This window comes from Zalophus californianus, chromosome 2 (assembly GCF_009762305.2).
Source record: "Zalophus californianus isolate mZalCal1 chromosome 2, mZalCal1.pri.v2, whole genome shotgun sequence".
NCBI lineage: Eukaryota > Metazoa > Chordata > Mammalia > Carnivora > Otariidae > Zalophus > Zalophus californianus.
In genome coordinates, this window is record NC_045596.1 from 1,267,322 (window position 1) to 1,294,007 (window position 26,686).

A 26,686-nucleotide genomic window follows, 5' to 3' on the forward strand; every position below is an offset into this window, starting at 1 on the left:
ACAGGGTCCAGACTCATCCAGGCCGCTCCTCACTTGGCCGAGTCTCTTGCCTCCCGGACCCCTGGCTCCTTCTCTGCTTGTTTCTGAGGCCGGGAGATTGAGTGCCGCATGGTGGTGAGCAAGGCCTGGCCACGGGGCGTCCTCGTTTGTTGCTGCATGGCGAGGTGGCCAGAGGTCAGAGGGTCCCCCTGGTGGCGAGCCAATGACCCCGTCTTCCACAGAACACCCTGCATCTTCCTGGCTATCCCTGCACCCGAGGGCACAGGAGTGGATGAGGGCCTTCCAGAGGTGGCCGCCGTCCAGAGCGGAGGAACCAGGCGGGTCTCCTGGTCCTCTCGGTGCCGGGGACACAGTGTGAACAAAAGCTGTGGCTCTGCGGCTTGGGCTGGGAGGGACATGGGTGGGCTCCGAGCCTCAGTTTCCCCTTGTCTACACTCATGTGTTAGAGCCAACCGTCTCTGAAGCTTCTTTCTGACTCCGACATGTTCTGAAACCTAGAAAGGCCTTTTCACAGAGGCCCCATGTCCTGAGAGGCCCAGAGGCAAGCCCTGAGTGTTGATGACTGTGCCAACAACTTGCAGCTGGAAGCTTGCCTGCCTTCTTGCTCTGGGCCCGGGGGCTGCGAGGGGAGGCTGGCCTGTGGCTGCAGGCCATGGGGGCCTGGGGGTGACTGGGTGAGGCTCTCCGGGTACCTGCTCCGCTATGGACAGCCACAAGCCTCTGGTGATGCATTTCGTGACCTCACACATGGCTTGCAGCGGCCTATTCTAAACTCGATCCAAAACTCCCATTGCTCCGGGAAGAAGAGAGCTGGGTCAGAAAGGCCCCAGATTCCACACTGAACTGCTTTGTGTTCTAACACAACACTACACGTTTGCTATGGGAAGCATTTCCCAAAGACAGTGAAGCCTGAGAGAAGGGCAGCTGGGTGCCAAACCCCAGAGCAGGAAATGTTCATGCTCAGCTCTGGACTCCGTTATCTAAGAAGACCCTAAGTCTTCATGTACCATCTTCCTTTATCAATCCCACAAAACCCCAAAATGGATCAGACTTCTCTGGACTATGGTATCACAGATGCAGAACCACGGTGTGGCCTTCAGTTCTGGCCGAGGTGGTGAGCTGCACAGGCTCATGCCCCCTCTTAAATGTACCCTACAGAAAGCACACCAGGGGGCAGGACGCAGGGAGCAGGGGACTGGAGGCCCAGCATGCACTGGCGTGTGTGGGGGGCGGGGAGCAGACGGACATGGGGGCAGGAGAAACTCTGAGAGGAAAGCGTTTCCCATTCTGCTCTTGCCTCTGCCCCCCCAGTGGCAGCAGAAACCAGAGACGTAGCCCAGACCCCGGTACGGCAGCATATCTCAGACAGCCACCCAGCATCGCTCCTTCCCAGGCCCAGGCTGGCAGCTGCGGAGGCTCCTTCCCCATGCTGCTTCTCCCTGAGGTGGACGGTGGGTGGGTCCGAGGTGGGGTTTGGGACAAGGGCTGCAGAGGGGGCTGCTGGGTGGGTCTGTGGGGCTTGGGGACAGTCCTCTCCCCAGCCCTTCACTAGGATGCCACCCACACTCTCTGGCGGGGCCTTTGCCCACTGCACCTTTCTGTACAAAATCGCTGGAACTGCCAAAAAAAAAAAAAAAAAAAACCACCCAGGTTCAAACATCAAAATGAACAGTAGGAAATCTGTGAAGAAGGAGAAGCCTTTTTAAGGAAAGATGAAGGACTCAGATATGGACGGCAATCATGCCTTGAAAAGTAGAACAGTATCGAAGCCAAGATGAAACTAGCCTCAGATGGAAAAGGGTCCCGCTGTGCAGGTGACATAGGTGAGCATGACCTCCCACCCTTGGTCACAAGCCAGAGAAGCAGCTGCCTGGTCCTGTTGCCTGGGAAGGGCTCGTCTGCAGGGACAGGCCCCCTCCCGCCTGGAGACCACCTCCAGCGAGGCAAACAGACATGCATGGGGCCCAAGCAGGGAGGCCCAAGCAAGAACACAGCTTCTGGGCTCTGACACACTCACTTCTCTGGGGGACTTACAGGGACCCGCCAGGAAGGGGTCCCGGGGCGCTGGAGCAGAACCCACCCCCTGCCACCACCTGCACTGGCGCCAGGACCTCGGGCGGGTGCCAGACATGGTTCTGGACCAGCAGAGCTGGACAGGGGCTCCTTGTCACCCAGCCACCTGGATGCTCTGCCACGGAGGCAGAGACAGAAAGTGGAGACAGCTGTGGCCCAGAGGCAGCCGTGGTTGAGCCCCCATCTTAGAGATGCATCTGCACGCTGGCTCTGGGGCCGGGGCTAGGTGTCAGGCACACTGGGTGGTGGCAGCAACAGGCACCGGGAATGGAGCCAGTGTGGAGTCTCCATGTCCCGACTGAGGGTCAGTGGGGTCCGCCCACCTCGGGTGGGCAGCTGCATGGGATGCTCCTTGGGCTGGGCCTGCAGGGGCTCACACGCACCTGGGGAGATGCATTTCCACACCAGCTGAACCTCGAGAGGCCTCCTTGTGCCTCCAGGCGGATGGCCCATCGCTATTGCAGCTGCTGTGAGCTGGCCACTGGGCACTTGGCCCAGCCCGAGTTGGGAGGCAGGGGCTCTCCTGGGAGTGTGCTAAGAGGAGCTTGGGCCCAGGGGGCCCCTCTGCTTGGGGTTCACGGGAAGTGGCAGGCGTTGCTTTGCTCCTGGGAGGTGCGTGCGCATGGGCCAGCCACGGTGTTGACTCACAGAACCACAGGCCTCCCACCCAAGCCCTGAGAAAGGCAGGTCCACGTGCTGGGTCAGGCCCAGGCAGGCTGGCCACTCACTCACTGACCTGGCTGTCAGGGTTGGGGAAGCGGCCACTGCAGTGAAGACGTGGATCATGGCCATCTTGCAGAGGTCTGCGGCTGAGCCTGTGGGAATAAGTGGTTCTGTTTCATGAACAATGTGAGGTCTAGGGCCCCACAGCAGGGACTTGGCCAGCACACTCAGCGAAGCCCCGGCTTAGTTTTCTATGCTGTGGGACGCGGGACCCCACGCCTCACAGGTGAAAACAACCCAGATCTACCATCTCATAGCTCCTGCCGAGCAAGAACTCAACCCGTGTGGCTGGGTCCTCTGCTCGGGGCCTCACAGCCTGAGATCAGTGTGTGACCCCACCAAGTCCTCATTTGGAAGCTCACCTAGGGAAGGCCCACTCCCGAGTGACCCCAGGTCATTAGCAAAATTCCTTTCCTTGCCATGCATGAGTGAGGTTCCTGTGTTGCTACTGGCTGCTAGCTGTGGGCCGCATGTTCAGCTCTTGGAGGCTGCGCTGGGTCCTTGCCATGGGCTCTCTGCCCAACATACAGTTTGCTTCTTCATGGCCAGCTGAAGGGCACCTACTACAGTGAATCCCTGACCCTGACCCCTACATGGTCTTTCAAGGGCCTGCCTGATTAGGTCAGGCCCACCATGGATGCAAACCCCCTTTTGCCTTGTGGCTTGACCGAATCGTGGGAATGATACCACATTCACAGGTTCTGCAGAATCTAGAATCCTGCCCGCTGCACCAGCTAACAGAGTGACCAGGCAGGGGCGTGCACTCAGTCTTCCAGCCATGTGGCCTCTTGACTTTGCTGTGCTCAGCTTTCCAGTGGATCAAATGGGGTTATGATAGAGCGTCCTAGATTTTGGTAAGGATAAATCACATGTCAGGGCTGTGTTGGGCACTCTGCAAGGTGCTGGCCAGTGTAGGGATGTGTCCATTCCAGTGCCAGGCACACAGCAGGTGTCTCAGTAATGGAAAACAGACTGAAGTTCAGGTTTCATTGTGGTTTGAAATTGCTTTAGCTCTTCGTGTTTCCCAAGGTTCACGAAGAAGTAAAGGTTGTTAGTCCATGGACTGCCTTGCTCCACTGCAAGGCTGAGCCTTCAGGCTATGGGCGTCCCTTTCCTAGCAGAGCGGCAGACGTGGAGGTCTGGCCTCTGAGACCGCTGCGGTGAGGGGCTTCAGGCGGGACAGGGAGCTGTGCTGGGTGGGATGTCAAGAAAAGTGCACGGGGCGGGAGAGACAAGGGTGGGGAGGCGGGTGGCAAGAGAGGGGCCGTGGGGGAGGGGAGGCCCCAGAGAGGTGGGTGCGTCACGGCTGGTCAGGTTGGCTGATGGGTCAGAGGCAGAACGTCCTCGTGGGCACTGGCCACTGCTTCCCCTGGCACCTAGTTCAGCTCACGCAGATTTCCGTTATGTGGATGGACTGGATGGATGGCAAGCCACTTGCTCAGAGACACACGTGTGCAGGGAGGCCGTATCCACAGCAGCTGGGTGCCCTGGTCGGCTTCTCACGTGAAGATATCTCGTGTGTAGGTCTTTCTGGAAGGGCTCTAACATAGCTTTGGCATCACCGAGCACGTGCCTCGCACACATCTAGGGAACAGACACGTGGCTGTGGCCTGACAACGGCCTCCTACGTGAAAACCCACCATCTCAGGATGTGGAGGGCTGTCACTGTCCTCAGCTCCTGTCTGGCTAGTCACACTGGGAGACAGGACTCTGGAAGACTCTCTACTGAGCCCAGACCGATCCTAGTAATTGTTCTGTCAGCTGCCACTGAGCTTCCTGCTGTCCGAGCAATGCATGGGGGCTGTCTGAACTCAGTGCTGCCATGTCCCCCTCTCTGCAGGACTTGCAGGGACATGATCCCCACCTGCTGCTACTCCAAGCCACCTGCTCCTCGTGGGCTGGGGTCCCTGGCTGCTGTCCTGCCTCAGAACCCCCTCTGGGGGCAGGTGGTGGAATCCTGCCTTCAGGCCTCATGTTTGGGCCCTGGGGGCCTCGGTTCCCCCTTTGTGACCTATGGGGTCACCAATGGGATGACACCTGACTCCAGGCTGCCTGGGGCCTCCCTGGGACAGCTGGTGGCCCACGGTATGTGGAGCCCGGGATTATCGCTCTCCCTTTTCACCTCTACGCAGAACTATTTGAGGGCTGTGGTTAGAGATGGGAGTCTTCATAACCAGGGGCAGACGGGGTGCCATCATGTCTTCCGGCCGCCTGCTGCTGAGGCTGCAGGATCCAGGAGGGCCTGCTGGGTCTGGAGGCCTTGCTGCAAGGTCTTACCCCTGCCAGGCATGAGGGGCATGGCAGAGAGCCCCAGGCCAAGAGTGTGGGGACTGAGCTCCAGGTCTCGCCCTAGTCCTGGCTAGAGAAACTCCGAAAGCCTCAGTTCCCTATTCAGAGGTCCAGGAGAGTGTTGCCTGGGGGAAAGACCACCATGTCCTGAGCACCTGCTGAGCGCCAAGTGCTATTTCACTCCAGCCTCCTGTGTAACTGCCAGTGAGTACAGAAGCAGGGACTAGCATCCAGATAATCTGGGGGGTGTCACTCAGCCCTGCAGCTGCTGAGAACCCATGGTAGGCGGCCCCAGGTGCTCTGCGTACCTTGCACAACGAAGTTCACGGCCTGCCGCTCTGCTTGCGCCCGGAGCTGCCGGTCTTGTGCGCGGACCCTCGGCAGCGGTCTCCTCCTGCCCGTGATGGATGCCACATAGCCTGGGTCACGCGAAGGAGAAGAGAACATGAGGCAGAATTAAACAGGCTGTGCGGCGCCCTGGTGCTCCCCTAGCCTCTGTGGGCATGGCCTCCCCCACATGGGGTCTGGGGCCCCTAGCAGGACCCCTCCTCTGCCCACGGGCCTCCCAGTCTGTCTCGGGGCGAGTGGGTTCTGTGGTGGGGAAGCAGGGCAGCTTCCTGGCAGCTCTGCCTCCTGACTTCTGGCTGCAGTCACAGGTCACAGAGGACGGGGAGGGCAGTTTACAAAGGCTGTTAAAGGCCACTCGTGGGGCTCGGGTACAGAAGGAATTCTGAACCATGCGGCAGCTGGGATAGGGAGAAAGGCATTCATCCCTAGTCTACTCAAGGAGGGAGGGGCCACATTCTCACACAAAGGCAGACCCAAGTCTTGTGGAGCCCGAAGCTTCATAATTTTGCGGTCCTCTTTTTTTCTTTTTCTTTTAAAAAAGATTTTTATTCATTTATTTGACAGAGACACAGCGAGAGAGGGAACACAAGCAGAGGGAGTGGGAGAGGGAGAAGCAGATCTCAGCAGGGAGCCGAATGCGGGGCTCCATCCCTGGGATCATGACCTGAACCGAAGCAGATGTTTAATGACTGAGCCACCCAGGCGCCCCTCTTTTCTTTTTTTAAGTAGGCTCCACACTCTATGGGGCCCAACACAGGGCTCCATCTCAGGACCCTGAGATCACCACCTGAGACGCTCAACTGCCTGCCCCAAGGTCCTCCTGAAGAAAACGAACACAGGGGCACCTGGATGGCTCAGTCGAGCCCCGTGTCGGGCTCCCCACTTGGCAGGAGGCCGCTTCTCCCTCTCCCACTCCCCCTGCTTGTGTTCCCTCTCTCGCTGTGTCTCTCCCTGCCAAATAAAGAAATAAAATCTTTAAAAAAAAAAGAAAAGAAAACGAACATAAACATGTCGTGTTGGGTGAGTATATTCCTGACCAGTGAGGACTTGTGTTTTATTGGGTGTTGGTGAGATTAAATTCTCCACTCAGGATTTCACACATCTGAGGACTGGAAGAATTTCCCACATACGTCATAATTACAAAAATGACAATGTACGGAGCACCCGCGTAAAGCCACCTAATAGTGACAGGCGGTGAGGACAGGGCGAGAGCCCTACTGCTCACAGACGCCTGGCAGATCTGCATGTGTCTGCTCTGGCCCCTCAGGGTCAGGCGTGCCTACGCAGAGAGCTCACGTGCACACCCGGGGGCCTGAGCCCCTCTAGTCAGCAGTCCGTGTTGCCTCCTTGGCGTCTCTTGCCTGTGCGCTCCGTCCATTCCACCTCAGATGCTGGCAGAGGTCCCGTCCCTTCAGACGGCTCCCCGGGGCAGTGGCTTTGACTTCCACCTCCCCGGCCAATTGATCTCCCACGCTCCTGGACTGATTTGTGCAAAATGAACCCCAGCTTCTTCCCGCGGCTTGTGGTGTGCTACGCAGGGTCTGGGCCCACTGGCCTCTCTCTGGCCTCCGGGCTGCCCCATCCACCTGTGCACCCCAGCACCGCTCCAGGCTCTCCCGGCCTTTCCTGTGGTGGTGGCTCAGATGTCACCCCCCGGGAGGCCAGGGCACACGGTGCTCTCCAGGGGCCTCCCTCCGTCTCTCTCTGCACTGGCATCCTGCTGGCTCCTTCCGCCCCTACAGTGCTGTCTGCTGGCTCCTTCCATGCCTACAATCCTGTCAGCTGGCTCCTTGTGCCCCTGCAATCCTGTGTGCTGGCTCCTTGCGCCCCTACAATGCTGTCTTTCGGACACTGTCTGCATGTACTTGCTTACTCGTGGGTTATTGTGGCTCTTGGATTGTGGCCCCGGGACAGCGAGGAGCTCGTATCACTGCCTGACCCTCAACCAATGTGTGTGGAAGATTTTAATGATCATTTGAGGATCTTTCTGCCCAGAAGTGTAATAGTGGGTTGAAGGGCACGCACACCCCACGTACGGCCCTTCAAGAGTTGAGTGCGAGGAAGGGAAGCAGAGGTGGGTGGCGGGGAGTGTGCTGGCTCTGGGCTGGAGCTGCCTGGGGGTGGGCCCAGCCTGCTACCACCTGTTAGCTATGTGAACTTGAGAAGCTACTTAATGTCTTGGTGACTCGTCTTCTCCATCTGTAAAATGGGCAAGGATACCACCCACGTGGAGAACTGCAGTGAAGCTTCCATGAGTTACTCTACGGAAAGCCACTGACAGCGTGCCGGCACCTTCACTGTCTTCTGTCTTCAGTGATTCTGACTCCATATTCTATCACTCTTCTAACATTTCCAAAGTGGGTAGTCTTATTTTTCCCTTCAGTGAGGGTGCAGGTGGCCAAGGCGGAGGCTCACCTCCCAGGTCCAGGGAGCTCGCTGGGAATGGGAGCAGTTTGCTGGCTTTCTTGTGCCCCACACCAAGGCTGCAGGGAGCTGGGTGCTGAGTGTGGTCAGGGCCCACGGGGACCCCGCCTGGGGCTGCTGCCTGGATGCACGGTCAGGCCAGGAGGCCCCTGGGGAGGGCCCGCCAGGGGCTCCAGAGAGGAAGGTGGCCAGCAGGGCCTGGCAGAGCTGGGACAGCCTGGAGCCCGAGGGATTCCGAGGGAGCGCGGCACGGCTGTTAGGAAGGCTGAGCCGCTGGTGCCGCTTCTCCTTCCCTACAGCACGAGCGAGCGCCCCTCTGCCCCCTTCCCTGCTTCATGATTCCTGCTCCCGCTCATCTCTCTCTTTCCCCTGCTTCATTTCACGTGCTGCTCTTTTCCAAACGTCTAGGGTTGACTACAACCCATTTATGTTCACAAATTTCTTTCTTTTTAAAAATATGCTGTTAGGGCACCTGGGTGGCTCAGATGGTTAAGCGTCTGCCTTCGGCTCAGGTCATGATCCCGGGATCCTGGGATCAAGTCCCGCATCAGGCTCCCTGCTCCTTGGGAGCCTGCTTCTCCCTCTGCCTCTCTCTCTCTGTCTCTCATGAATAAATAAATAAAATCTTTAAAAAAATATGCTGTTAAACTATTCCTGTACTTCTAAGTGAAGGATCGGCGTGGCCGTGCCCCACAGTTTTCACGGGACAGCCTCTCTCATTTATTTCTAAGATGTTTGTAATGCTCTTGGGATGCCTTCTGATTCTAAATCATTGAGGAGTGTGATCCGTTTCCAAACAGGTAGATGGACGGATCGCATTCCATTGTGGTCACATGACATGTTCTAGTTGATAGTCTTTGAAATTTGTGACCACACTGATGAAATTTTGTACATATACTACGTGCTTTTCGTAAAAGCATACATTCTCCATTTTTAAGTGCAGCGTTGTATCTCTAGCTGCCCATCTACCATTTTCTGATGCAAGATTAACTCAAGCAGACCCTGGCTCTGGACCCTTCTCACCCTGGAGCCTAGGGCCCCATTTTCCGCTCACCCCATCCCCTTCCATCTGCCCGCCACCCCCCACGGAGCAGGGCCAGGAGACCAGGGGTGGCTGCAGGTCATCAGGGAGGGGAAGGGGAGTCTGCAAAGGCTTTGGCTGTGTCTGGCTCACCTGTCTGGTGACACTGGGCAATGGTTGTTTGGACAAAGTCCTTGATTTTCTTGTACTTCTGCAAAAAACTCTCCAAAAACTGGGCAGCCTCCTGCACAGTAACTCCAAGGCAAGCAGCAAGCCGCTCCTTCCCTGTGTGGACAGAAACGCTCAAGATCAGAGGCGAGCTTACACCTGCGGGGGTCACGAGCCACACTGCCCGGCAGCGGCCACCACACACAGAAGTGAGCCCGCAGAAGGGCCCTTGGAAGACACTGTGAGTCCAGGGTCTATGTCTTCCGATCAGTCAGGATAGTGTTGGTTTTGGCTTTCCAGCTGAGTTCTCGGTGCCACTCAGCCTAGACTGGTGCCCGGTCTCAACAATACGGGCCAAGTGCCTGGCAGGCATGGAGGTAAAGCTGCCAGTAAAGTCCCTCAGCCTGTCCAGAGAGAGAGCTAACTCCAGAACTAGGGGACACTGGAGAGGGGCACAGAGGGAAAGAGCAAGGGAGCGTTCCATTGCCAAATCATGAGAAAATGTACTTAGGAGATGCCATCCTTGAAATTTTCCTTTTGAGACCAACACTTCTGGTCCAGACAGATACTTGTTTCCTAGAGGATGCAGGTATTCTTGTGAGTTTTTTTACAGCAGGATCTCTGGTCAGGATAGCACCCAGAGTCCCAGAGCAGCCTGTGGGGAGCAGATGCTGAGGCCACACAGACCTGGGTCTGAGTCCAGCTCTGTCACGCACGGGCGGCGCCGTGTGGCCTTGGGGAAGTTATGTGACCTGCAATCAACCCTGTTTCTTCACCTATGACTCAAGAACACGAGTCCTTACCCCAGGGTTGTTAAGGGGACACCTCTGGAGGAAAGGGACTGATTAGGCTCAGATCCAATCTTCTCTTTAGCCAGGCTGCCCCTAGCCCGAGTCAGCTGATGCTTTCAGGGGTCTGGACGGAAACTGTTCATATCTTGGGAGAGTGAAGGGGCAGATGTTTTCTTCCACAGCTTGGCTATGGAGAGTGGGAAAGGCTGTGCTCCTCTGTCCTTGCTCTCACCAAGCTTGCCAGACTATCCCACGTCATTTGGACAGAAACAAAAGAACTCCACTTTCTGTATTAGAGCTTATTTAAGACCATGTGATAGCTTCATGAATAGAGTCCACTGAAATAATCCATCTCTAAGGCTTTCTTTCTAGGACATTCTAATCCCTGCCCCTCTGCTATGTCACTCTAGTGGAAACCTCCATCGACTTTCAGAAAGGCATCAGATGGTGGCTAGACACCTCTGGCACATCTGGCTTAGTGGAACCCTGAGTCTTCTCCGCTAAGTCCTTTCTCATGTCTAACTACTGTTAAGCTGAGTCAGTGAACTTTTTATTTCTGACATTGTAGTTTTCAGTTTTAAGAATTTCCATTTGGTTCTTTTTATTTTCTGAGATTTCCTTTTTTCCCATTCATTACGAGCATGTTTTCCTTTACATCCTTCAGCATAGTTATAATAATGGCTTTAAAATCCTTTTCTGCTAATTTCAACATCTGGGTCATCTCAGGATTTGCTTCTATGATGGCCTTTTCTTTTGAGTATGGATCAAATTATCCTATTTCTTCATATGTTTAGTAATTTTGGATTAAATCCTGGATATTGTGAATGAAATGTTGTAGACACCCGACTCTATTATGGTTTTTTTTTTTTTCAGGAGTATTGATTTTTTTTTTTTTTTTTTTTAAGGAGGCAGTTAATGTGGCTAAAGTCAAACTTTGAAATTTGCCCCTCTGCAGTGGGAAGCAGCTGAAATCTCAGTTCAGCCCTTTCAGCCTTAGCTGGGCTGTCTGAAGTCTGCCTACTTATGCATAGTCAGGGGTCAGCCAGAGGTTTGGGCAGAGTTCATACCCAGAATCTAGTGTTCTTTGGCTTCTTTGGCTCTCTTTATTTCTGAGCTTTTCCCCTCACTTTCCAGATTCTCTGGTTGCTTCAAACTCTGTCCTCTGTTTCTTCAGGCAAGTGAGACTATGGATTTCTGTTGGAGTGTTAGCCACCCATCACACTGACCAAGGTCACCCTGAATCATTCCTCCCAAAGGTCACTTTTCAGTACCCTTTGGGAGTTGTTTATTATATTTTTTCCATAATTTATAGTTGATACCTGTGGGAGAGGAGTCTGCTGGGGCCTGCTCGGCCAGTGCACAAGTCACACTCCTCCTTCTCAGTATGTGTGGCCCAGAAAGGATTCCTTTCCTGTACTGGGTAGAGATGTTGGGAGGTCAGAAGGGCAGCAGTTGGCCGAGGTCCTGCACGTGAAGAAGGCTTTTTATCAGAGGAACAAAAAATGCAGTGACTGCAAAGGAAGAAGACAGAGACTGGGAAAGAGATGGAGGGTCTGGACAGTTCTCTGATTCTTGCTCCTGCACCCTTCCGTGGGCCTGTCACACTCAGGCACCTAAGCAGGATGGCCGTTGACACCATGAGGGCCTGTGTTCCATGCTTCACGGAGAGTGGCCCCTTTCACACAACTGTCCTTCATGCTTTGGTTCACTTGATGGGGTTTCTGCTCTTTGAGATGTAATTGCAGGCAGGTTTGTCCCCCTGAGAGCAGGCACCCCCCTGGTGGGAGCACAACCAGTCCTAATCTCTGAAATCCTAGATGAGCGCGGGATGTGACTCTTCCCACAGACGGCGAATTACGTTGTGTGCTTGTGAGCTGCATCTTTAGTTTTACGAAGACCGTCTTCACTCCCTTTTCTCCAAGTGTTCTTTGGCCCCTCGCATTTTTGCTAATAGTTTCTCCCTCTTGTCTGTGGCTCTGGGGCCTAGTGAGCACCTGGCACGTTGTGGCCTCCAGGAGTGCTGGCTGCTCTCACCAGAGCAGCCCCGACTAACTCTCCACATCCTTCAGAACCAGCAGCCTGCCCCGCCTCTCCCGGCCCTACCTGGCACCAATGACTCTGGGGCATTTGTCACTCAGCGATGTCCTCCCGGGCCTGCTTATGCATTTCTGGTGACAAATGTCAGCCCCTAGGAACAATGGGTGCCTGCTGATCGAATATGATTGGACGTGGAGGCAAACTTAAACGCTGAACACCTTGAGGAGAATCAAGGGTTCAATGGACTCTAGGAGCAGTGGGAGCTCAGAGCAAGACGCAAGCGTGTCTGGAGGGGCCTCAGAGGGGCCATGAGCAGGACTGGGCTAGCTAGGGTGCATTGTTAGTTGGCAGGTGGCTGACGGAGGGGCAGTGAGCCGGCAGTCACCCCTTTGGGCGAGACCCCTGGGGAACAGCGGCTCTGTGGTGGTCACCATCATTCTGGCAGCGATGGCCCTTCTGGCAGAATCTGGGGGAGGGGCGGGGGCCAGGCTGCCCCACCCGTGGGCCACAGCGGGGCCGCACAGATGTGAAGTCCCTCTCGGACCCCTTCTCTGCTCATGTCACAGTGCTGCTTCTCCTCAGCTCTCACTGTGGTCCTCACGCTGACTGCACCGACCCAGGAGGTGCCCCCAGCACTCAGAGTAGCCGCTTCCAGACCCCCAGTGAAAACACATCATCGCAACCACGAAAGCCAGCTGGTGGGAAGCGTCTGTGTTGCGTTCCCAGAGGGCCCCCAGCAGCCCAGGAGACCCAACGGGTTCGCCCGACAAGACTCTGGCTTCGCCCGTGGGGAGGACAGCACAGCCATGTGCCGACACCGGCAGAGGCTTGGTCATCTGTGGTGGAGCTGGCCCGTGACAGCGGGAACAGCAGAAACGGAGGCTCGGGGTGGGAACTGTGTCACCATCAGGGCTAAAAGCAGCCAAATTACTCTTTTCACCAACATCATGGCTGATGACTCACTGCTTATTTACCAAGTGGAGCTCTTTTCCTCTCCGGCAAAAATAAAGTGCATACTCCAGAAGGTGCCAAACCGACAGAAGTGAAGACTGACTTGGGTGCATCCTGCCGTCTGCATGAAGCTGCGCCGAGTGTCCCGCACACTCCCGCCCATCGCTCGCTGGCAGCTCCAGCCAAGGTGGCAGCCCCACCACCGCACACAGATGCCTGTCGCTTGGTGCTGTGTACGGGTGCCGGAGTGGTGGCTGACGCCAAAGATGAGAGTCGGCTGGTGCCAGGCCCACTCCAACAAGCCAGCTCTTCACCGACTGGGAGGTGACTAGGGCACAGAGGTGGAGGGACCTTCCTGCAGAAAGTCACTGATCCAGGAGGGACAGAGTTAGGACTCCAGCCCGCGCTGCCTGCCAGGAAGCGGGGGCAACATTCTGCCCACAGATTCTGGAGCAAGGATGCGCGGCACCAAGATGTACTATAATTTGGGGGCAGGCTGCCCCCCGCCCCCGACAGTGGCCCAGGAAGGTTCAGGAGTGCAGCAGAGGGAGGCCCGGCAGAGGGAGGCCCAGCAGAGGGAGGCCCGGCAGAGGAGCCCAGGAAGGTTCAGGAGCGCAGCAGAGGGAGGCCCAGCAGAGGGAGGCCCAGCAGAGGGAGGCCCGGCAGAGGGAGGCCCAGCAGAGGGAGGCCCAGCAGAGGGAGGCCCGGCAGAGGAGCCCAGGAAGGTTCAGGAGCGCAGCAGAGGGAGGCCTGGCAGAGGGAGGCTCGGCAGAGGAGCCCAGGAAGGTTCAGGAGCGCAGCAGAGGGAGGCCCGGCAGAGGGAGGCCCAGCAGAGGGAGGCCCGGCAGAGGAGCCCAGGAAGGTTCAGGAGCGCAGCAGAGGGAGGCCCGGCAGAGGGAGGCCCAGCAGAGGGAGGCCCGGCAGAGGGAGGCCCAGCAGAGGGAGGCCCAGCAGAGGGAGGCCCGGCAGAGGAGCCCAGGAAGGTTCAGGAGCGCAGCAGAGGGAGGCCCGGCAGAGGGAGGCCCGGCAGAGGAGCCAGACCAGCCAGTCTGAGTCATCCCACCATCACCACTGAGTTCAATTCTTTCAAACAAAGTCTCTTAGCCTGTTTCCCAAAAACTGTACACAAAATGTTTTCACAGGTAGGGTCAAAGGACTACACAGTTTGAGAATTTGTTTGGTAAGTATGTATTGTGCACCTGCTGTGTGCCTAGCCACAGGCAGAGCCAGCAGAGTTGCTTTGTGGGGCTCCACGGGCTGGGAGAGTGGGCGGCGCTCCGGGGGAAGCAGGGCGCTTCCTGGAGGAGGAGGTCGAGTCGGGCACTGCACCGGGGACCCAAGCTTGGAAAGGGGTGTGCAGCAGACTCTAAAGTGGCCTCCGTGGCCCTGCCCCCTGGTCTTTACGCCCTGGTGTGACCCTCCCCTGGGGGGTGGGCAGACCTGCCTCTAAGCAGCGGCACAGCAACAGTCACGGAGGTACTGACTTGGGATTGTGTAATAAGTGTGCAGCACCATCCTGCCGGCTCTGAAGAACACAGCTACTGTGCGGCGGGCTCTGCCTACACTGGGGGCCCCAAGTGGCAAGACCTGAGGGCTGCTGACGTGCTCCCTGGTGGAGCTGCCGGTGAGACCGCAGCCCTGGAGACCCACGGACACCGATCATGAATATGTTACCGGAAGCGGATTGCTGATACAGTGGTCAAGGATGGCCCAGAAGGGGACAGCGAAGCCAAGAGGAAGGCGTGAGGGTGAGCTCTGTGGACTGGGGAGGGCCTGGACCGGAGCCGGGCTGGCCGGCGGGAGGCGTGTTCCAGACCCGTCCTACGCAAGTTGCTCACTCCCCGGCACCACGGTCACAATGCCGAGGTACAAGGTGGTTCTTAAAGATAATTGATGACACGTCTGCCTGGATGTTCTTGTGCTGGAAGCCCCGCCCCTTTTGCTGCCTTTCCTTGAGTGAACGAAGGGTCTCCGTGGCAGGGAGATGAATTCTCCTCAGTGTCTTTGCACGGGACTTGCTGCTCAAACAGGACTGATCCAAAGAAGACGGTCCACACAGCCAGATGGGCCCTTCCTTCAGGAGGGGCTGGCTGGCCTACAGCTCCTTCATACCCTCTCCCTTGCTGTCCTGAGGAGACGTGAGGTCCCACTGGTTCAGCATGACGTAGAGGGAGAAAAAAGTTTAAACAGAATTTAATAAGCCACGGTCAGGAAATCGGAGGGAGAGGAAGGGAGGCCTGCTCGGCCTCAGGCCCTGGGTGGTGGGGTGGAGGTCAGGTTAGGATGGGGTCTCCACGAGCATCTCAAAGCCCAGAAGTGGCCCCCAGCACAGCCGTGTGATGTAGGAGTGGGGCTACATGGTCGGGCTTCAGCCCTGCAGCATCCCTCCTGGCTGGGCAACCGTGGTCTACAGTCACTTCTGCGCCTCTGTCCTCTCAGCTGGCTGGACGCTAAAGGAGCTGATGGTGGTCTGACTGGTTTCTGGTGCATCTCAGATGTCATCAGGTTTTGTAAATGACACTCACAAACTCACAGAAGTGAGCTCTGGGGGCTCAAGAATGATGTCCCTAAGGCACAGCCACAGTTAAACACAGACACAGGACAAGAGCCAGCTCCATCCGGCCTACAGATGACACCGAGACTGGCCTGCAGCCTACCTGCTCCGTAGACCGCCGAGTACACCACCTTCTTGGTCTGCTCCCTGTCTGCATGTGTCACACGCTCTGGGGTAATGTCCTTCCTGTGTGGAAAGATGGCATGTGGTCAGGCCCATCAGCGTCCTGTCTGCAGAGGGGGCTGCATGAGTCCAAGCCACTTGCCACCTGTCATAGCTCTTTCTCTGCAGGCTCTTAACCATTTCAAACCTGTCCATGGGGAGGGGGAATTCAGCACCTGCCCATCTGGCTCGGCACGGTTCTCCGCACAGAGGCTGACGCTGAGGCCTAGCAGGCCACATTCCCGGGTGTCGCACACCAAAAACCGAAAGTGCTTCCACCAAAGGAGTACAAGCCAACTTGAGGAAAGCCTTCCCCCCGGGGCGAGGGGGCCTGGGCCTAGGAGCCCAGTGGACGCCTCCGAAGGCCGAGCAGGATGGATGAGCAGCCTCAGCCTTGCCTTTACAGAGATGGAGGGGCTGGTGGGCGAGCCCGTCCTGCGGGCGTGGTATGCAGAGGGTAAAGCTGACACGTTGAAGCAGCCCAGGGGCTGGTGGGTGCCTGGAGCCGCTCCTCCCTGCCAGCCACCCGCGTGCAGCCGTGAGGCTCAGGTGTACAGGGATCTCTGACAGCAGGCGCTTCAGATTCAGGAGGCGGGAAATAGAAAGGGAAAAGGGAACCTGTCCCAATATTCGTGGGTCGGCTCAGCTCTGGGCTGTGGGCAGCTCTGCCAGAGCCTTCACTTCCAGCTGACACTTGGCCTAGACACCAGCCCCAAGCAAGCCTGGGGTCTTCTTGGGTCTTTCCTGAGTGTGTGAGCTGCCCTGCGCGTGCATATGGCTCTCTAAATTTTCTGCTGTTCACAGACAGCTTTGAGGGCTCAAGCAGTTTTTTTTTTTTTTTTTAAGATTGATTGATTTATTCTAGAGGGAGGGAGAGAGAGAGAGTGGGTGCACGAGTGGGAGGGGCAGAGGGAGAGAGAATCTCCAGCAGACGCCCCGCTGAGTGTGGAGCCTGGCGTGGGGCTCGATCCCACCACCCGGAGATCACGACCGGAGCTGAAATCAAGAGTAGGGTGCTCCACCGACCGGACCGCCCCGGCACCTGGTCCCCAAGTTCTCCCCAGCTGCTCCCCCCAGGCTTTCAGTGCTCGGTTTTTTGCCTTGCCTGTCATCCTGTACTTCAAGCAGATGTTCTCCAGCAGTGCCCCCCACTTGTCTGCCCCAAGTGAGTTCTGAGTTAGGAGAGACAATGCCTGTCGCCAGTCTGCTGTGAGAACAGACTGGATGCCAGTCTTTGCACCAAGGTCTGCTTGCTCCCCCTGGAGCCAGGCACCTGGGTCCCACGCGGGGGTGCACCAAGGGCAAACGCCACGAAGCTCTTCCACGGTCTGCGGTTGCCTTTTTCTTGATTCAGCATTTCCTTGGTTGCTGTAAACTGTTGACTGTTTTTCAGAGTTCTGACAAAGTTGGTTCTGACAGTTTTTGCTTGATTTTTTGATGTTTCTCCTGGGGGGACAGAACCTCAGAGACGCCTACTTTACCATGTTCACTGGCGTCTAAGAGCTCACTAATTTTTACCACGTGATTTCTAAGTACCAATGTATCCTTTGTGCTTTTTCCACTGCGTTAAGACATTTTGCCCACTTGTTTATCTCACCCTTGAACTTGATATCATTAACAGCTTTATTTAGATGAGAAGCAAGAAGCCAACATGCATTCATGCTCAGAACAAATATGTGTCAACTCCTAGGTCACCGTCCCCCCTCCCTCCCTTTATTTGGGAAATCCTACAGGTGCTCCAAGCCTGCTCGGCAAAGACACTGCTGAAAAACTTGCTGGGACTGGCTTTCCCTGTTTCTTGCCCAGGACCATCCGTGACAAGGGCCCAGAGAGACCCTCGGATGGCAGCTGCAAGGAAGAAGGGAGCGTTTTAGAGCAGGGCGCCCACAACCAAGCACATAGGTGACCTCTCCTCAGTGCTGTAGAGTCAGGAGTTCTCTGACAAAGCAGCATTAAATGCTCCCAGAACCTGCTTCTTCCCAAAGTGTGACAAGATCCAAACAGCATAATCAATCAATAGATATTATGGACATGGAAAGAAACCATGCTCTGATAATAGAGAACATACTTTCTTCCTAAGCACATAAGGCACACTCAATAACCCATCATACATTAGGACACATAGAAAACATCAAAAGGTTGCACAAAGCAGAAATATTAAAATAACATTCTGATCACAGTGCAAGAAAACTAAAAATTAAAACCAAAGCCCCTCCCCGCAAAACAGAACAAAACAAAAAACCAAACCAAATCCCATCTACCTAGAAATAAAACAAAAAACACTTCTTTCAGATGACTTTTGGGTGAAGAAAAATACAAACAGAAATTATGTAACTTCTACTGAAAGCACTGTATGTCAGACCCAGTGGATTATATGTAAAGCAGTGAGGAGATTTTGTAGCCCTAAACACTTATTTAAATAACAGTGAAAGAATGAAAGGACAGTTGGCCCTTGAACAGCACAGGGTTTAGGGGTGCAGATCCCTGCACAGTCAAAAATCCAGGTTTAACTTTTGACTCCCCCAAAACTTACCTATTTATAGCCTCCTGTTGACAGGAAGCCTTACCCATGACATAACAGTCGATCAACACACATTCTGCATGTTACGTGTATCATATACTGTATTTTTACAATAGAGTAAGTTACAGAAAAGAAAATGTTATTAAGAAAATCATAAGGCAAGGAAAAAACTAAAAGAATTATCACAGATAGATGAGACTAAAGAGACATAAAACTAAATGCAATGTGGGATCTTGGACCAGGAAAAGTACATTAGTGGAAACACAACTGTAATTCTAATAAAATCTTTTAGTTATTTATTAGTATTAAAAAAAAGAAAATCATAAGGAAGAGAAAATACATCTACAGTACTGTCCTGAAGCAAAAAAATCCTCGTGTAAATAGACCCATGCAGTTCATACCCATGTTGGTCATGAGTCAACTGTACATAAACCAGGTTTTCAACTCAAAAAATAAGAAAAAGAACAACAAAGCAAATCAAAGGAACACACAGGAGGGAAATAATAAAGCTAGAATAAAGATGGGAACAGAAATTGATGAAGTAGGGAACAGCAAAACACTAGATCAAATTAATAAATAAAAATCCTGGTTCCTGTAAAAAATAAAATAAGACAAATCATCGGGTGGTTTAATCAAAAGGGAACAAGCACAGATATACAAAATAAGAAACAATAAGGGAAGGTAACTAAACATATGCAAGAAGTTAAAAAAATCCTAACAAGTTATTTTGCAGAACTCTATGCAAATAAATTTAAAAACTTGGGTGGACATGGACATTTCTTAAGAAAACACAGTTGCAAAAATTTGCCCCGGTAGAGACGAAAGTTAAACAGACCAGAGAAGAATGTCTAAAGAAAAAACAGAAAATTATTAAGGAACTACCTTATAAAGCCCTCGAGGCCCAGATGGTTTCAAAGGGGAGTTCTATCAAACCTCAGAGACCAGAGAGTTCCTAGCTGTCTAAATTGCTTCAGAGCATGGAAAATGAAGAAAAGTGTATTTTATTAAGTATGTATAACAGTTATTCCAAAACAAGATAGAGTATAATAAAGGAAAATGACAGACCCTACCTCCTATGAATATTGATCAACACCTACTCCTAATAAAAACTCTTGGGAAAAAAGGGATTGTTGGATACTTCCTTAAAATTGTAAAACACACACCCCAATCCTAAAGCTGTCATTTTACTATATGGGGAAACACCAGAGGCATTCTTACTAAGGTCAGAAGCAAGGCAAGGGTCCTCACTACCTCCAATACTATTTAACATTGTTCTGGAAGTATTAGCCAAATTATCAGGGGCATAAGAATTGGAAAATTTGAAGAAATCTATCTCTAGTTGCAGATGACAAGGTAGTATTTTGGAAATCCCTAGAGAATCAATGATAAAATAATTCATAAAGTAGTGGGAAATAAAATTAGCATAGCAAGTCAATAGGCTTCATGTATGCCAATAACCACAGAATGAAGATACAATGGAAGAGAGGACCTCATTTACAACTTCAACGAAAAAGATAAAATACTTAGGAATAAACAACGAGAAATGTGTCACACCTATATGAAAAACCTTTAAAACCTCCTGAAAGACACAAAAGTAGATGTGATTGAATGGAAAAGCATCCCTTGTTCTTGACTGAAATGTTTCAACATCATTAAGATGTCAGCTCTCCCTACGCTCATTTGTGTATTTAATGCGATCTCAATAAAAATACCAACAAGCTTTTCCCTAGAACTAGAAGCTAACATTGATGAGGGATATAAAGGCTCGCAAACAGGAGAGCCGCCCAGACGTTAAGACAGGCAGCAAACTCTGTAGAGTGCGGTGGTGTGGTAGGCACGTGAAGAGCCAGGGCACCAGAGCAGGACAGAGAGCTCAGGGCCAGACTCGATGACAGGCGGAAGTCCCCTGGAACAAAGACGGGATTCCTGGTACATGGTTCTGGGACTGCTGCAGAGCGGTGTGGAGAAGGGCACCAGAAAACACGGCAATCTCCTCTGTAACCTGGATGTAGGAGAAGGCTTTCTGACCGTGACTTCAAGTCTAGATGTGGAGAAAGGAAGGGTGGATAGATCACCACCACCCAAAACCCCACGTCTTTTGTGTGGCATAAGATACCATAAGCGAAGACAAGAGACAAACAACAAACTAGGAGAAAATATTCATAATATGGATCAGAGATGAAGAGCTAACACCCTAACGAAACACAATGTTCCCACGAAAAAGGATGAAAATGGCCAAGAGGCCAAAGCCAAGTTCTGTGTGTGGATTTCTGCTGGCCATAGTGGGGCAGGGCCTCCGGCTCCTGATAACTCAGAGGGATTCTGCTTTTGGGTGACGGGGTAGTGAGCCACCCCCACACCCCCCCAAGGCCAAGTCGGCTGACCCTTCCTCGTGCAGGAGAAGTGTGTGAAGCAGCTTAACACAAAGAAGGATGACTGTTTTGGGATGCAGGCTGAAGGCTAACTTGCAAGTGGAGGTTGGTGTGGTCGGCAGAGAGGGCCAGGTTTCCTGGTGCTTTCTTTTATTGGTTTCTAAAAATTAATTTATTCAAGTATAGTTAACACGTGATAAATTGCACCCGTTTTAAGAGTACAGTCCAATGAATTTTTATTTTTATTTTTTTTAAGATTTTATTTATTTATTTGACAGAGAGAGAGAGAGAGAGCACAAGTAGGCAGGCAGGCAGGCAGAGGCAGAGGGAGAAGCAGGCTCCCCCGCGGAGCAGGGAGCCCGATGTGGGGCTCGATCCCAGGACCCTGGGATGATGACCTGAGCCCAAGGCAGACGCTTAACCGACTGAGCCACCCAGGCGCCCCAGTCCAATGAATTTTTAAAAAATGCATACACCTGTATCACCACCAGCACAATCAAGGTACAGAACATTTCTATCACTCCAAAATGTTGCCTTGTGCCCTCTGAAGTCAAACCACCCCCACTTCTGCAGCCCCAGGAGGTGCACATACAGTTACCACCACTGCAGATTAGATTTCCCTTACACGTTGTATCAGTGGAAGCATATGGTACATACTCTTTTATGTTTGGTTTCTTTCACTCAGCTTAATATAGTTCAAAAATTTTTATTATTGAAGAATAGTTGACATACAATGTTATGTTAGTTTTAGATGTGCAACGTAGTGATTCAACAATTCCATACATTACCCAGTGCCCACCGCAGTAAGTGGAGTCCCCATCTGTCACCCGTGTTATTACAATACCATTGACTATATTTCCCTGTGCTGCCCTTTTCATCCTATGATTTATTTATTTTATAACTGGAAGTGAGGACCTCTCAATCCCATTCACCTATTTCATGCATCCCCATCCACATCCTGTCTGGCTGCCACCAGTTTGTTTTCTGTACTTATGAGTCTGTTTCTAGTTTTTTTGTTTGTTGTTCATTTGTTTTGTTTTTAGATTCCACATATAAGTGAAATCATATGGTATTTGTCTTTGTCTGACTTATTTCATTTAACTTAATACCCTCTGGGTCCATCTATGTTGTCACAAGTGGCAAAATTTCATTCTTTTTTGTGTTTGACTAATATTCCAGTATGTGTATATATTTTATATACCACATCTTTATGCATTCATCCATTGATGGACACTTGGGAAGCATCCATATCTTTATGCTATTGTAAATAATGCTGCAATGAACATTGCGTTGCATTGCATTGTGTCTTCAAATTAGTCTTTTCCTTTTGTTTTGGTAAATATCTAGTAGTAGAATTACCGGATCATATGGTATTTCTATTTTTAACTTTTTCAGGAGCCTCCATACCGTTTTCCACAGCGGCTGCACCAACTTACATTTTCACCAACAGTGCACGAGGGTTCTTTTTTTCCCACATCCTCACCAATGCCTGTTGTTTCTTGTCTTTTTGATTCTAGCCATTCTGACTGGTGGGACGTGATATCTCGTTGCGGTTTTGATTTGCATTTCCCTGATGGTGAGTGATGTTGAGCATCTTTTCACGTATCTGTTGGCCATCTGCATGTCTTCTTTGGAAAAATGTCTATTCAGGTTCTCTGCCTATTTAAAAACTTTGATTATTATTGTTATTTTTTGGTGTTGAGTTGTATAAGTTCCTTTAAATTGTGGATAGTAACCCCTTATCAGATATATCATTTGCAAATATTTTCTCCCATTCAGTAGGTTGCCCTTTCATTTTGGTGGTGGTTTCCTTTCCGGTGCAAAGGCTTTTTATTTTGATGTAGTCCCAATAGTTTATTTTTGCTTTTATTTCCCTTGCCTCAGGAGACATATCCATAAATATGTTGCTAAGGCTGGTGTTCAAGAGATTACTACCTGTGTTTTCTTTTAGGGGCTTTATGGTTTCAGGTCTTGCGTGTAGGTCTTTAATCCATTTTGAATTTATGTTTGTGTATGGTGTAGGAAAGTGGACCAATTTCATTCTTCTGCATGTGGCTGTCCAGTTTTCCCAACACTATTTGTTGAAGAGGCTGTCTTTTTCCCATTGCATATTCTTGCCTCCTCTGTCATAGATTAATCAACCATATGAGCGTGGGTTTATTTCTCGGCTCTCTATCCTGTTCCATTGATTGATGTGTCTATTTTCATGCCAGATAGCATAATATTTTTGAGACTTGCATTGCTGTGTATATCCTTAGTTCATTTCTTTTCCTTGCTGATAATTTTCCTTTGACACAATCTGCATATCAATCATCTGTTGATAGACATGGATTTTTCTAAGTTAGGACTACTGTGAATACAGCTAGTAGGAATTTTGACTCAAGTCTTTGTTTACACATGTATGTTTATTTCTCTTGGATAAATACCTAAGAGTGGAACTGCTGGCTTGTATGTTAAATGTGTGTTTACCTTATAAGAAAGGATTATTTTTTCCCAAATGGTTGACAATTTTACACTCCCAGCTACACCATATGAGAGTTGTGGTTGCTTCACATCGTTGCCAACAGTGATTATTAGTTTTTTTAGTTTTAGCCATTCTTGTGGGTATGGAGAGGTATCTAATTGTGGTTTTAATTTGCATTTCCATGATAACTAGATATTGAACATATTTCCACGTGCTTATTGGCATTTATGAAGTGTCTGCTTAAATCTTTTGAGGGTTGTCTTCCTATCATGGAGTTGTAAGAGTTTTGTACACATTTGGACAGTCATCTGTTGTCAGAGATGTGTACCATGAATATTTTCTCCTAGTCTGTCGCTTGCTTTTTCATTGTCTACTGGTGTAGTACTAGAGCAGGTCTTTTAAATTTGGATGCAGCCCAATTTATCAATTTTTCAGTTAAGCAGCTGGTACTTCTGGTGTCCTGTCTATGAAATCTTTGTCCCAAACATGAAAGGATTTTTTCTCTTTTGTGTTCTTCTAGAATGTTTATAGTTTGAACTTTTATGTTTAGATCTATGATCCATTTTGAGTTTATTTGTGTATATGGTGTGAGGTAAGAATCAAAGCTCATTTTTTCTAAGTGGATATCCAGGTGCTCCAGCATCACTGGAAAGATTATTCTTTCCCCACCAAATTCCATTGGCACCTCTGTTGAAAGTGAATTAATCATATACGTGAGGGCCTGTTTCTGGACTTTGTTCCGTTTTAATAATCGATGTAGCTATTCTTACACTAATAACACACTGTTTTGATTACTATAGCTTTATAGCAAGTTCCGAAGTCAGGTAAAAGTCTTCAAAATTTGTTCCTCCTTTTCAAAATTGTGGTTACTCCAGGCTCTTTGCATTTCCATATAAATTTTAGAATGAGTTTGTTAATTTCTGCAAGAAAATCCTGCTAGGATTTTGATTGGGATCATGCTGAATTTACAGGTTGATTTGGGGCAAATTGACAACAGTATTGTCTTCCAATCTATGACCACAGTATATGTCTCTCCATTGTTTAGGTCTTAATTCCTCTCCGCAATATTTGTAGTTTTCAGTGTGCAGGTCACATGCATATATTGTTAAATTTATCCCTGAGTATCTTATGCTTTTGGATGATACTTTAATTGTATTGTTTTACTTTAAAATTTTTTTCAATTGTTTAGTGTACTATACATAAATACCATTGATTCTTTTTTTTTTTTAAAGACTTTATTCAAGAGAGAGAGAGAGAGAGCATGAGCAGGGGGAGGGGCAGAGGGAGAAGCAGACCCCCCACTGAGCAGGGAGCCTGATGCCATGTGGGACTTTGTCCCAGGACCCCAGGATCATGACCTGAGCCGAAGGCAGATGCTTAACTGACTGAGCCACCCAGGTGCCCCTAAATACCATTGATTCTTATACATTAACTTTGTTTCCTATGCCCTTGCTAAATATTCTTGTTGGTTCTAGTAGCATCTTTTGTCAATCTCTTAGGATATTCTGTGTACATGATGATGCTGTCTGCAAGGAAAGATAGTTTACTTCTTTCTTTCCAAACTGCATCCCCTTTATTTTTATTATTGCCTACCTCTGCTTTATTGCCCTGGCTAGAACCTCTGGCACAATGTTGAATAGAAGTTGTGGGAGTAGACATTCTTGCCTTGCTCCTATTCTTTGGAAAAATAATTTTTTTCACCACTAACTAAGATGTTAGCTATAGGTTTTTCATCTCTGCCTTTTATCATATTGAGGAAATCCCCTTTCTATTTCTGGCTCACTAAAAATTTTTATATTTTTATAATGAATAGATCTTGAATTTTGTCAAATCCCTGTCTGCATCTATTGAGATAATTATGTGGTTTTTCTCCTTTATTCTCTTAATATCATTAATTACATTAATTTTTGAGTGTTAAACTAACGGTGCATTCCTTGGATAAACTTCAATTGGTCATGGAGTACTGTCCTTTTTCTACATTGCTAGATTTGATTTGTTAATATTGTGAAGAATTTTTGCCTCTATGATCATGAGGTCTACTGGTCTGCAGTTTTCTCTTTGTGCAATATCTTTGTTTAGAATCAAGGTAATTCTGGCCTCATAAAAAGACTGGAGAAATATTCACTCTTCTTTTCTGAAAATATTTATAAAGGATGGCATTACTTTCTTAAATGTTTGATAGAGTTTACTAGTGAAGTCATATAGCACTGGGAAGGTTTCTATTATAAAATCAACTTTTTTAATAGATAAAAAGCTTTCAAGTTGTTTCATATTTGTATCAGTTTTTGTAATTTGTATCTTTCAAGAAATTTGAGCTATCAAACTTATGGACATAAAGTTGTTAATTATATTTCCCTAGTATTCTTTTAATATCTGTAGAATTCATGTTGATGTGCCCTTTTTCATTCCTGATATTGCTGCTCCCCCCCCGCCCCCACCCCGCACCAGTCTCCCTAGGGGTTTATCAGTTTTGTTCATTTTTTCAAAAACCCTGCTTTGGGTTTCTTTGATTTTCTCTATTTTTCTGTTTTCTATTACATTGATTTCTGCACCTCCTATCTTCCTTCTAGTAAGGATTTAAGTTGCTTTTATTTTTCTAGCTTCTTAAGGTGAAAGCTTAAAGCTTTTATCGTAGACTTTTCTTATTTTCTAATATAAGCGTTTAATGCCACAAATTTCTGAGTATTTCTTCAGCTGCATCCCATAATTTCTGACATGTTGTGTTTTTATCTAGCTCAAAATATTTTCTTTTTTAAAAAAGTTTTCTTTTCCTTTTTTTTTTTTTTTAGTACTTTCCATGCCTAATGTGGGGCTCGGACTCACAACCCTGAGACTGAGGGTCGTGCACTCCATCAACTGAGCCAACCAGGCGCCCTGAACTTAAAACACTTTCTAATATCCCTTGTGACTTTTTTCTTTGACCCATGTGTTTAGAAATATATACTTCATCTTCCAGATATTTGGAAATTTCTTATATATATATTTTTGTTCTTAATTTAATTCCACTATTTTATAGGACATATTCACTTGATTTCAATTCTTCTAAGCCTATTGAGACCTGTATCTTGATGAATGCTTCCTTGCGCACTTAGAACCATATTCTGCAGTTGCTGGTGGATAATGTTATTCAGCTTCTGATTTTCCCTGTACTTGTTCCTGTCAATTATTGAGAACGTAGTGCTGAAATCTTGAGCCCCGCTTGTGGGTCTGTCTTCTCTCCCTTCAGTCCTGTCAGGCTTGCTTCATGGCTTTGAAACCCTCTTCTTAGGACTTGTTTTTCTTTATGAAGTGTCTTTCTCTGTGCCTGGGAATATTCCTTGTCCTGAAGCCTAACGTGTCTGATACTGACACAGCCGTGCAGATTTTCAACCGATTGGCTTTGGTCTCCCAGTTTTTAATGTGGGTTCTCCCCACTGAACAGCACACTATGCCTCCCATCACCAATTCCAGGTGTGGGGAGCCTCTAGGGCCTTTGTGAAGAGCAAGTTTCTCTGCCTCCACATGGTTGGGCTTTAATACAATGACAGGGAATAACGTCACCTGCATTATGTCACCTTGCATACCAGGAAAAAAAAGTGTAAGATCTTCACTAGTTGTGTTTACTTGCAAAGTGGTCACTAATAAGTAGATACAGAGTAGATGTCCCATGAACTAACATACCTAGAGCCTGAAAGAATTTAGAGAGGTTGGCTTATACGTTCGTTTCCTTCGGCTGCTATAAGAAATTACCACAAATTTGGTGGCTTAAAACAAGGGATGTTTATTCCCTCATAGTTCTGGAGATCAGC

General features: G+C 50.0%; 1 protein-coding gene across 1 annotated transcript in view; it reads right to left on the reverse strand.

Moving 5' to 3' along the window:
• The window catches only part of POLN (DNA polymerase nu), a 144,095-nt gene that overhangs the window by 3,989 nt on the left and 113,420 nt on the right, over nt 1-26,686 (reverse strand). Inside the window, exons 20-23 of the mRNA XM_027598346.2 lie at nt 15,483-15,565; nt 9,032-9,163; nt 5,394-5,504; nt 2,810-2,888 (exon numbers count right to left, since the gene is read on the reverse strand). Of these exons, the coding sequence (XP_027454147.1) occupies nt 2,810-2,888; nt 5,394-5,504; nt 9,032-9,163; nt 15,483-15,565 (405 nt within the window). The remainder of the gene's footprint in view (nt 1-2,809; nt 2,889-5,393; nt 5,505-9,031; nt 9,164-15,482; nt 15,566-26,686) is intronic.